The sequence below is a fragment of the Bemisia tabaci genome, chromosome 4 (assembly GCF_918797505.1).
Source record: "Bemisia tabaci chromosome 4, PGI_BMITA_v3".
NCBI lineage: Eukaryota > Metazoa > Arthropoda > Insecta > Hemiptera > Aleyrodidae > Bemisia > Bemisia tabaci.
The window spans coordinates 3,532,732-3,545,409 of NC_092796.1; the positions used below are offsets into that span (position 1 = coordinate 3,532,732).

Consider the following 12,678-nt stretch of genomic DNA (forward strand, 5'->3'; position numbering starts at 1 on the left):
GGTCAAAAATGATGTAAAGACTTCGAAAGCCGCGTAATATGAAACGTGGAAGTATAAAAATGGTTTCATCGGGTTTCCCGTAAAATTGTCACTCTATAGCGACGTTTAAAATCATTTCGTGACTTTCAATTATGCTGTTTCGTCCAAAAATTCGAAGTCCGATCCCCCGGAAGGCTCAATCCACTTTGCGGCGCGCCGCCGGCCCAATTTAAACTCCATTTCGGTCGCCGCATTTGACGGGGTAAATATTTTCGCTCAGCGTGTCACGCCGCCGCGTCGCGCCGCGCCGCGACGCCGACCGCCCGCGACGCGTCGGATTATTAGCCCAGGTGAATTCTATTACGGTTCAAGGTGGCTGTGCGGTGCCCCGCTCGCAAACGACTGCATGTTGAATGCGGAGGGTTCCGCCATGACGTCATTCTTCCAAATAGTCGAAAGCGAGCGTATTCATAGGTAGAATCCCTTTATAGAGAGAGTTGAGACAACGCGGCTTATGGATGTCACAAACGAGAATAAAGATTACACCAATCGGACGTTGCGCCATGCTACGTTTCAAAATTTCTGCCGCCATTTCATTTTTCACAGAGAAACCGTTGGTTAAATTTGTTTGAAAATTTCACTGAATTTTATCGGCAGCTTACAGAAAAATCAGTGAGATTTTCGAACCGCTTCGTTGAGCAATTTCTCTGTAAGAAAATAAAATGGCGACGGGAATTTTGGAACGTCGCATTCCGCTTGTGATACGTTGATCAGAGGGTGACGATGTGATCATTTACGGGAGAACTCATTTAGTGATATCTACTTGTAAGATTTCCGATCGCGGCGAAGCGCCTTCAAAAAAGTAAATACTTCCCCACATCGCCTATGAGTTAAACTAGTCATCTACCCGTCAGATTGCGTTCACACTGAATGAATTGCTCAACGAAAGGTGGACTTTTTCCCTCACATACTACATGCATTTGGGCCCCTAGGAATGTGGTTGTACGTCTTTCAAATATGTTTCAATTGAGATGTTGCATGTGTGAGGGATTTGCGATTTGACTGTTGATTCTTATGTAAAAGTTCGCGAGAAACACGATGGTGCCACTGGTTTTCTCTGAAATCATCTCCCAAGCTCAAAAAAAGCTCTCAAAGTGAGGCCAAAATGGAGGGGATATCCCACGCTACCCTGAGAGTCCACCTCTACATCAAAACAAACTCTCCATGCAAAGATAGGGAGGAAATACATTGACAGGGCTGCCACTTTTATTTGGAGACTCTAAAACTGAAAACACGGCAACCCTGCTAATGTATTTGCTCCCTATCTTTGCATGGAGGTTTGTCTTGATGTAGAGGTGGACTCTCAGGGTAGGGCGGGATATCCCCTCCATTTTGGCCTCACTTGAGAGCTTTCTTTGAGCTTGGGAGTTGATTTCAAAGAAAACCAGTGGCACCATCGTGTCATAGAGAAAAAAAGGAGGTGTTTGCATCTTGAGGATTTGTACCCACCTACGTCATCAATGTAAACAAGACGCTCGTTGAGGGTTATGTTGACGCTGTAAAAACGGACCATAATGTCCGATTTTTTTACTTAAATCAACTCTTTATATAATTTCAAGCACTTTTTATAGAATGACTTTTTCCCTTAAATTACACCATTTCCAAGAAAATCGACAGGATAAAAACGTCGCTGTACCCAATGACGTCATCAAAGCTATAGATACTCTATGAAAAATTCCAAGATGCCCGAAATGCAAACACCTCCTTTTTTTTCTCTATGCCATCGTGTTTCTCGCACACTTTTACTTAAGAATCAACAGTCAAATCGCAAATCCCTCACACATGCAACATCTCCATTACTCAACGAAAGGTGAACTTTTTCCCTCACATACTACATGCATTTGGGCCCCTAGGAATTTGGTTGCACGTCCTTCAAATATGTTTCAATTATGGATGTTGAATGGATGGTTTTGCAGGTACGTGGTGGGCGGGGCGACGCTGTTCTCCAAGTGGGAGGACTGGGACCTGCTGGACGGCTCGTACTTCTGCTTCATCTCCCTCTCGACGATCGGCTTCGGGGACATCGTGCCCGGGGACAAGATCACCGGGGGCGGGACCTCCGGAGACGGCTCCGGCGGAGGCGGCGGAGGCGGCCCCGAGGCCATGATCGAGCTCAGCTTCATCTTCTGCTCCCTCTACCTCATGCTCGGCATGGCCCTCATCGCCATGTGCTTCAACCTCATGCAGGAGGAGGTCGTCCACAAGATCCGCACCTCCATCCAAGTGCTCAAGCGGATCACTCACTGCTCGAGATAACTGTGAGTACCTACTTTCAACTTTCCAAGCAGCCGGCTCATTCTTGAAATTCATCGCAAAAGCTGTAGACGGAGACGACGAAAGGGATATGGAGGGATCATTTTGGATGCAATGGAGAAACAGGGTATGTAATAGACTACCCAACCCCTATGGTTAATCCATCATTTTATCCCTTAGTCTACGGGAACTAACCATTTTAATCAATAAGATCGCTCCATACTCCCAATGTCTTCTATGTCTATCGCTTTGTCTATCAATTTCAACAATCAGCCTGCAGGTTCTCAATGGGTCTCTTAACTTCTCGCATCTGCGGGCAGTTTTCTCAGTGAGTAGAAATCAAGTTCGTCCAGAAAGAGTCGCATAAAAACATAACCTGAATGAACGTACAAACTACAATGCCATGAACTGGTACAAATTTTCTTCACGTTCGATTTCAGTTGGGTCAAGATTTTGTCTCTTCAAAAAAAAGGAAAAAAAGAAAACAGAAAGAAAGAACAAGAAAAGAGGATGAAATCAACGATTTTAAACGATTAGAATCCTACTCGAAAAAAAAAACCATCATCAATATCGTCTTAACTGTTGTATCCCTCCGAGGTTTCACCAATTCCACCTTAAATCAATAAAAAAAATTAAAAAGAAAAAAAAAAAAAAACAAAAAAAACGCAGCACTCGAACATTGCTCAGTTTTGCAGTAATACAATTATGAGTAGATTTTTTCAGTCGACCAATACTTTCAGGCTGAGGAGAAAAAGAAAATTGCAGCTTGAGAGAGATATTAAGATTAATTAAGTCACAATGGTTTGTCCCACACAAAAGATACAGCCGACTGTATATTTTGTAAGAGTAGATTCGCTCGGAAATCATGATGGACAGGTCAAAATTGCCTGAAATCTACTCTTTAGCGCACTTACTTAAATTAAGGCATGCTGCTAAGATTTAGTAAAAACTGAAATAAATGATTAGTAAGGATTAAAATATTACTTGAGTTAAGCAGAGAAAAAAACCTCCATGATAGAATGTTTTCATGTCATAGCTATCATTAATTTTACTGATTGATAACAGTGGACACTTCCTTTCTGATCGATAATAAGGAAGATAATTTGAGGAATGAGTTTGTTGCACGCAAAAGATACAGCCAACTGGGTACACTTTCTAAAGGTAAAGTCGCTCGAAAGTCATGTTCAACACATGAAGAATGTTTGGAATCCACCCTGCCTAAGTGTCCAATCTGCGTATAGTGTAACATGCTTTTCCAAATTTACCGCGTATGCAGGCAGTTTTTCTTAGTGACCGGCAGTCAGGTTTGCCCGGGAAGAAACCGGATCTAAATAAACAAATTATCTCGCGAACTGGTATTAAACTCTCCTTGCGTGAGAGTTCAATTGATTCAAAACTTCTTTTTTTTCTTTTTTTTTAGCAAAATAAAAATAGAAAATGGTAACAAACGCTTGGATTCGATTGAAATCATACAATAGAGAACGTTAGTGAGATCGTTTGTTTATTGAGATTTATTTTCCTCCTCTGCCTGTGGAAACCTGGTCGGCGGTGACTGCGAAAAACTGCCCGCGTACACGAGAAACTTGAAAAAACATGTTACAAACTACGCAGAGTGCGGGGCTAAGGCATGGATTTCAGATCTTTTGGACGTGCTCAAAGTGATTTTTGTGCGATTTTACCCGTGAGTAGTACATTTGTTTTGCTGTATCTCTTGCTCGCTACATACCCATTAATTCGTCTAATTCAGTGCGCCTTCAATTTACGTGCGTATGTATAACAGGGACAATCGCAGAGCAGGTTTAATTGCGTGTAGACGCCGTAATGATAGGTTGCAGCTGTCCCAGTGTCCCTGACTTATTCATTGTGGGCAAGTTGCTTCAAGTGAGCTTCTAACTATGCAGAAGTAAAAATTTTACTAAGGTTTTTGACTAAACAAAATAAAATTTAGTAGGATAGACTAGCATTTAAGCCAATTTAAATTTCACTAGAATAAAGGGTTGGTAGAACAGAGAACACAAAAGCTTGAATAAAACATATAAATGCGCAATAAACGCATACAATAAACGCGCCGCGCCGCATGCTACGGCGCGGCGCGGCGAGGCGTGCAGCTAGCTCAAAACGCGCACTGACGCCTACAAACCTAAATGGATACTTCAAGCATTGCGCAATGCGTGAGGTAGCCCCTTAGGTTTGTAGGCGTCAGAGCGCGTTTCACGCTGGTAGCACGCCACGGCTCTCTCGGCGGGCGGATTGCAGCTATCACCGAAACCGCGTTTGATTATATGATAGACCGAGACAATGTCTCGATCAGGAAAAATGCACATGTTTTCTATTCAAAATCTTACGTTGAGCACGATTCAGATAATAGGAAATTCTGGTGTCAATTCTTGAACGCGGAATTAACAAGTGCTTTTAAGATTGGGTGCATACTTTAATGTTTGTACTAAGGTGCGTGCATTTTGACCTAGTCTATACAGTGATACATTGCAACCGTTCACAGTCTTCAAGATTGACTGCAGTTTGAGATTAAGTCGCCATTTTTTTAACTATGTGATAGTATTACGTCATTTGGTCTGTAAATGCCAGTTGTAAGTGAGGGACTTAAATGACAAGTGAGATAAGTGCTGTTTTTGCTGTTTCAAGAAATACGTGTTAAAAATTTCAAAATACCTGGAGCCTCATGGCGGAAATAAAATTTAATCTAACGTAGTGAAGCTTGAAAATAGGATTTTAATGGTAAATTTTTCTCAGAATACATTTTAAGACTAGTTTCAGCTGAAAGTAATTATTATCTCAATTTGAAAAAAACCGCACTCATCCCACTTAGCTTCCAAAGTGAGCATACAAATAAAATGAGATCCACAAGTGTGAAAATCGGGCAATTAGCAGTACAAAAAAAATGCATCTTACTTCAATTGTCAATTCAAGAGGAGCCCCTTCAATTAGTGAATGGACAACATGCACAACACTAAGCCGAGTACCGCCGACAACTCTCCCCCACCTCCAACATTCCAATACTAGCACGACAACTTTACCATGTAGTAATTGGACCAAGCAAAAAGGAATCAAGCCACGTTAGCTATTGCTAAAATTAATCAGGCAATTTAATTTTTCACAAGAGAGCATTTGTGCGAATGCTTTGCAAAATTTAAAGTAACTTGCCTCGTACTATGCAGGAAATTCATTGAAATTTGCACATCAATCCGCACAATCGTCATGTAAAAAATTAAATATCCCAATTAAATTTGATAACAGCTGATGTGGCTTGGTTCCTCTCTACCTAACTCGGTCCAATTGCAATTGATTAAAATTTGCTTGCTACATTCGTCTCTAAGGAGTGGCTGTATGAAATATCGTTATTTACCTGTATTATTTTTTCCCATGCCACTCAAAAGTCTATTCGATTCATTGAATGGAATAATTGCCGCCTGCTATTATTGTGTCGTGCCTCCAATATCTGAAAGTTCAAAAGCGAACGCTCCGCTTCGGAACTCGGTGCCAAGAGTGGGAATTCTTTCCGCGCTCCACCGCGGTAAAAATCCAAAATTCTTGGACTTCCTCCAACATCTGACAACGTCGCATAATGATGAACTTTGAGACGGATCGTGCTCAAAGATGCGTCGGTCTTTTTTATGATACCTGCCCCCCTTGCTCCCCCCTCGGCCCCCTGCCCCCTATTGTTAGTTGACAACTGCATCGCTCGTTTCCGCGAAACTCTTTGAAGTCTCTCTTGACGGGTCCTCGACGATTTTCAGAATAATTGTTATCAACTCACTTGTGCTCAGACATCCATCTCAAAAGCGACCCCGAGTTTTAACTGACTGATTTCCGAGATGACTGTGAGCGAGGCTTAAATGCTTCCACCTCTCCTCACCCCTCCTCTCTTCATGAGCCTTGGTGGAATTCGGCGAAACGGCGTTTAAGACTCGGTGAAACTTGCAGTGCAAGACAGAATTGCATCAGTGACTTACTTGACAAGTTTGAAGTTAGACTTGTCGACGGGAACTATCGAGCGCATCGGGAGAATTCTGAAATCCACGTCGGCCTCCTTTGGAGAGGAGTATCACTAGCTCTGAAATGTCCACTTTACTGCGGGATGATTGCTGAAATTGATAGACAAAACTACAGACAAAGAAGATGTAGGGATTATGGAGCGATTCTATTGGTTAAAATAGGTGGTTCTTTTAGACTAAGGGGTAAATGATGGGTTCACTATAGGGTCTCTCGCGGGTTGTCGTTAGTTAGTCTATCACCTACCTCCGTTGCTATTGGAACCACTCGCTTCCACCAATACTACCGTGTCAAGGAAGAACATCGTATGACCCTCCAGGCGTCACCAAGTTTCCTTCGATAAAAACCGAATTTGCCGGGAGCATTGTGAATCTTTTTTCCTCTAAAATTTTCAGACAATTTTGTACGCAATTTGATAGGGAATATCTGAAAATTTCAAAGAAATATGTGCATGAGTGTCGTCAATAATACATGTTTTATCAAGAGAAATTTGGCAACTCTCGAATGTTCACACGGTGTTCTTCCTTAGCACGGCAGAAAAGGATCCCTTCCTATCCCTTTTATCATCTTTGTCTATAGCTTTGTCTATCAATTTCAGTAATCAGCTCGCAGGAGACTTGCGTAATGACTTCGTGATTCTCTTGGGCACAACGAGGAACTGCCAGAGAAACACCCTCTCTGTGATAATTAATTCGATTATTTTGAGTATGGGCCGCGCCGTCTCAGTCCTAGATATCGCACATAGAGGGAACAAAAAACCGATTTTCTTAAGATTCCTAAGATACATAATTTTGAACTCAACACCAACTTTATAGAATTCGGTTTGAATACTTTATTCCTGCTCTCGCTGAAATTAGCTGAAAACGGTTATTATTTATGTGCTGCAATTTAATTTTAAGCGGAATGTTGGTTTGTCTTATCCCTTGGAGTAAGTCAGATTAAGTTTAGCTGTCCCTGGCTACTTTCGGAGGAAAATCAGGAGCAGAGCCAATTTTGGACACTGAAATCCACCCTTCATCTTGCAATAAAACTTCAAAATTGAATTACAATCTTGGAACGAAGATACATTATTGTTCACTTTATAAAAACTAGTTTCAGCATTATAATTTGTTTACCCATATACGGCAAAAAAGGTCCTTATAAGGAGCTTTCCTGTCGGCGATGTGAACAAATTAATTTTAAGTTAATCGAGTAAGAGTGCTCCATTACCGAAGTAGAGGTAGACGCCTTTCTTCAGCGTGATGCTGTCCATTTTCTTGATGAAGGAGAACCCCGGATGCAAGTTCACCAATATTGCACATCCCTCAAAAATAGAATCTGCACTCATTTTGAAAGTGTTCCACTCTCTGAGAATAGGGTTTCCTCTGAACTTCAATATGCTTTCAAACGCACCCTTTTAAACTGCTCTCGTGCCAACGCAACGGCTCTTTGACGAAATTTCATTTCTTAGAACTTCCGCCGGCTGGTTGACGTCAAACGTATTCCAGGCGAAATTTAGGTTGCTATGCTAGAAGTGCCGGGTGTTTCTCCGTATACGTTGGGACCAAATTAGTGAAAAAATTATTTCTTTCCTAAAACGGCGGGAATCCTTTCGATTTTAGGTTATTACATTAGGTTATCAAAAAGTTATTACTCTTTCTCTATTCTGTCCCTCCCTCCTCTCCCTCCCCCAGGTACTTGACGAGCTCCCTCCCTGTTCATTGCTTTGTGCCCCTCCCTCCTCAAAACAGCCGCCGATTTCCAAGGGGTATGCGCGGACTCGTTCCAAGGAGTGTGAGGGAGGGGGAGAGTCCGCCCCCCCCCGGCAAAAATTATTTTTGACACTTTTTAGTGCATCCGATACACAAAAAATGTGACTGTTCTCGAGAAACATGACCTCAAGGAACTAGAGTTAATGTTTGTCTAAAAGACAAGCTTTTCTTGTCAAATTGTATTTAAAAATTGGAATTTGTGTCATAGACCAAAAAAATATCTCCAATAATTTAAACGGCAAATAACGAATAAAAGACTGAATTTTTATGCTATAAGGTGTAGATGTGCATTGTATTTGTACAACTTTGAAAAATGAAGTATTTTCAGCCGCGGTCGTCTTCAAACCGTCATAATTCTGATATCTAATGTCATGTTTGAATGTTTTTCCTCTGAATGTCCCTAAAGAAAACATTAAGTAGTGGTACCAAAATCTGAATTTGAGATTTTTTGAAACCATAGGTCCCTCTTTCCTGTAAACAGCTAAAATTATATAACATAACTATGTATAAAATATAAGATAATTGAACGTTAAAGGAAGAATGATACAACCATTTTGCTAGCAAAGTTTATTTGTTTCTGCAATGTAATACGAGGGCCAGATTCACTGGAACATCTCCAGGTCTAGCAATTGAGGGTCTGTATCTGAGAGCGCAATTTTTCTCATACCTCCTCCAAATCAGATACGGATCATAACAGACAATGCTAGGGGCTCATCATAACCGGAAGTTTGCCACAGTAGTTCCATAAATCCAAGTATCGGGTAACGTCCAATTCTTTTGGTCAATAAGTTCCGTCTATTAATTATTTTCAGGAAGTTCCGGAAATGAAAAATTTCTGGTAAATTATGTGCGAAATTCACTAACATGACTCGGCTCTAGCCTTTCATCCTGAGCGTTTTCAAAAAAATGAATTCAGGATTTTTTTTTTTAATCGCCATGATGCCTCCGAAAAGTTTTAGGTGAATTGGATGCATTTCTGCCAAACGGAGCTATGTGCATTATGAAATGAGCCCTGAGACCCATAAGAATGTATGCGTAACAGGGCTCACGTCATAATGCACACAGTTCCGTTTCGCAGAAATGCGTCCAATTATAATGAAAAAAATCTCCAATTTTCACAATCACTCGAGGACTCCTATTGATCAAGACGAATTTTTCTCAACAAATAAAGATTTACAACCATTAAACGACGAGAAATTTTAATAGCCAGAAACACTTTGACACACCCAGCGTGGATGATGATATCATTTTGTTACTGGGGTATTCGCATTGGTAGTATTGAAAGAGGTTACGCCAGTATTATTGTTTGGATCCAATTCGATATAATGGAGAATCCCTATGATGACGTCGCCATACTAATAGCGTCTATCGGAACGGTTAAACATCGATACGTCGAAAGTCGCACCCTCTAAATCAGCCTATGACGTAATCCCGTAAACCAAAACACAGCAGTGGCGCCCCCTGCGCGGGAAATTTGTCACTACGCCCCAGTGAAAATCCACGTTGAACTCTCAACAGCGAGGTCTCTTGGCGAGAGACTATGGGAGCACTGAGTTCCTCGAAGCGGGGGTGCTGCGGCATTTCGCACTACGGGGGGTATAGTCGAATCAATTCCGTTTGGGGCGCGCGTACGCATGCTCCACCCCCGCACAACCCCCCCGGATCCACGCGTCAGTCGCCTCGATTCCCGCTTTCGGTGTACTCACTCCTTCCCCAACTTAATCTCCATTCGTAGCCCGATTTTCCCGTCGTTATTCGGCCCCCACTTCCATACTACACAGTCGGGTCCCGGGAGTTTTCGCGGGATCCTGTGACGTCGGGTTAATGACTTATCCGGGCCCTTGAACCGTGTTTCCCTGTCATGGACCCCGGATCTCCAGCATGAACTTCGGCCGAAAGTCAGTGAAAGTTCCTCGCGGGTTTCGTTCCGATTCGTTGTGGCAGCTGCTTCCTAAACCGGTTCGAGGATGAACCTCGAAACTTCGGATCGAGACTCCATTCCGGGATCAAGTGAGTGAAAACATGTACACTGAAGAAAATGTTTCTGTTATTCTGTGACTTTCGGTCAATAGGAAGTGATACAGTAACCGACTCGAATCTTGTGTTGATTTTGGTACAGTTTGCGTCAAATTCAGCACAGAAAACAAGAGGACAACCAGAAAACCAATCGACCAATGGCTTTGGTTACTTTGCATTCCACCTCTCTTATCAAGAAAACTTTTGCGTTATTGTTTGTCTCAGTATGTGTGAAAAGCTGTGGCGTCTTCTGTATGTCGACGGTGAAACTGCGAAAACGCGTGCTTCGTTTGAGAAGTTTCAAAATGTCTCTACTCTCGTTTCATTTGATCAAAGGAGTAAAATCAACACTGTTTTACTGATTTCTCATCAAATTTTCTTCACAATAGGAGGAAAAATCAGGAAAATCTTCTAAGATGACGTTGAGCATTTGTCTGGAAAATTAATCAAAACAGAAAGCCTGCAGCATCGCAAACTGAGATACGCTTTTTTTTAAGTTTAACCGTAAATACACTCCAGGGGGCTAGCGCTAGAGTAGTGCTGCTTCCCAAAAATAATTTTATTGGGAATTTTTATCTTATTGTTACATGGGTTTATTTTAACATAACCAGCCTTGTTACATCAGACAGTGTCTAATTTTTTTAATGTTTTATTTTTTCAATAGAAAATGAGGCAACACCAAGAGTTGAACTTTCGTGAGAACGAAGTTTTAAAGACACTATGCTGTTTAGTGCTCTGTTGGAATAATGAAAAATGAAAGAAAATTAGGCAGCGTGAATATCAGTTATGCTGTTTCTGATTGTAAGAAATTATCCATGATGAAAGATACCAAACCGAGGATCTTAGTTTGCGATGTTGTGGACCTTCTGTCTCATTTAACCATTTTGGTAAATCATTGTCACATGAAATTTCGTACGATTTTGTGTGCCCTTTCAAAAATCTCCTTTGAACATTTTCCTCTCATGTTCTCTCGCTCAAAAAAAGGCTCTTTATCGATATGAATCTATTCTTCAATATCGGCCAGCTGGGATTTATCATTATATCTGCGAGACAGGATTTTGTCACCCTCCGGCCAAAGTATCACAAGCGCCATGTGACGCTTCAATATTTTCGCCGCTTGGTTGAATCTGTTTGAAAATTTTACTGAAATTTATCGGTAACACGAAGAAAATTCAGTGAAATTTTAGGACAGTTTCGTTCAAGAAGTTATCTGTTAAAAAATAAAACGGCAGAAATTTTGAAACGTCGCATGGCGCTTGTGATACTTTGGCCGGAAGGTGACGATTTGTAGACAATGCAAAACACTAATCTTGAATAGATACGTATAGCTGCTCGAAGAATGACTCCTGGTCCACCTCGAAAATTGAAGATAAAGTAACAATGAACTTAAACAAACCGCGTCTGAGTGTTGCTTCAGCTTTCTCTAAATTTTTCATCAGAAAGCGCCACCGGTATGATATTAATTTAGGACCGATGAAAAAAAATTGCTCTCTTACTTTTTATTCGTCCTAATTAATCTCGTAATTCCCTGATATTACCCAAATTATTTTTCAAGTGCATCAACAAATTAGCATGCGAATCAGTGAATCAAAATTTCATTCCAAGATCCACATCCAAGGAAACAACATGAATACGTCAGAATTTGGACCGATATTATGAAATAACTTTTCTAACTCTGATTCGTCCGAGTTATTCCTTGAATTGATTTTCTCCTGTTTTCCTAATTATTTCTGGATGTACACTAGGCTGGGAAACCGCTGATTTCTCAAGAAATTTTAAGACAGGATTATCATTTGTACATAATTTATACGGAACATATGAACTGGAATGCACATACAGAGGAAGCTTCGAAATCGTCCGATTAGAGTTGCGCACAATTTATAGAGAGGACAGATTTGCGGACATTACAAGATAAAAATCCTTGGATATAGATGAATCACAACACGGAGGATATACTCTCTTGCCTACTTACAGAATTGAAGGCGGGATAGAAACGTGCATCACCTCTATTTTCCCGCACTATGTCGACTCTGCCTCCTCTAAATTTTCAGTAAAGCAAAAGGAAAGGGACGGATATTTTACGTGCTTATCGCAAGGACCCGATGTTTGCTATTTTTGTGCACCATTTTTCATTGATTGTTCCCACAACCATTTGTTTCTCAAATAAACCCGCAACAATTCTGAAAAGTTGTATTATTTGAGAATGGGTGGAGAAATATGAGAATTTAAGGGAGGCAAAGGCACAAGGCAAGGTAAAAGCTTCTTTGCTCAAATTACTGCAAAATAAATAGTTTTTTCCCTATCTTTCTCATCCAAAAATTAAATTTCCCGCTGAATATTGCGGATATTCAGAAAACTTTAGATTAAATTTTGAAGTATCTTAGATGTTTTCATAAAAAATCTTCAAATAATGTCAACAGCTTTCTTGCTTTTACCACACAAAACTTGTATCGTTGAATAAAATATTACTCATAAGCCACTCTAAGTTTGCTTACTAGAGGATAAATCACTCTAGCGACTTCTCGGGATCAGTGGCGTGGCGTGCTTTGCGATACATCGATCGATCTACCATTTAAACCTATGGAAATGAATCGATAAATAGGGTGTT

At 41.0% G+C, this 12,678-nt stretch overlaps 1 protein-coding gene across 3 annotated transcripts in view; it reads left to right on the forward strand.

Moving 5' to 3' along the window:
- sand (potassium two pore domain channel sandman) overlaps positions 1-12,678 on the forward strand; it is a 56,618-nt gene that overhangs the window by 23,584 nt on the left and 20,356 nt on the right. The window contains exon 6 of one of the 3 annotated variants that reach the window (XM_019042749.2): positions 1,956-2,297. In XM_019042749.2, the coding sequence (XP_018898294.1) occupies positions 1,956-2,295 (340 nt within the window). In that variant the 3' untranslated portion in view covers positions 2,296-2,297. Of the gene's footprint in view, positions 1-1,955; positions 2,298-9,630; positions 10,065-12,678 lie in introns of those variants that run through there. The other 2 variants (XM_019042750.2, XM_019042751.2) reach the window with 2 other exon arrangements.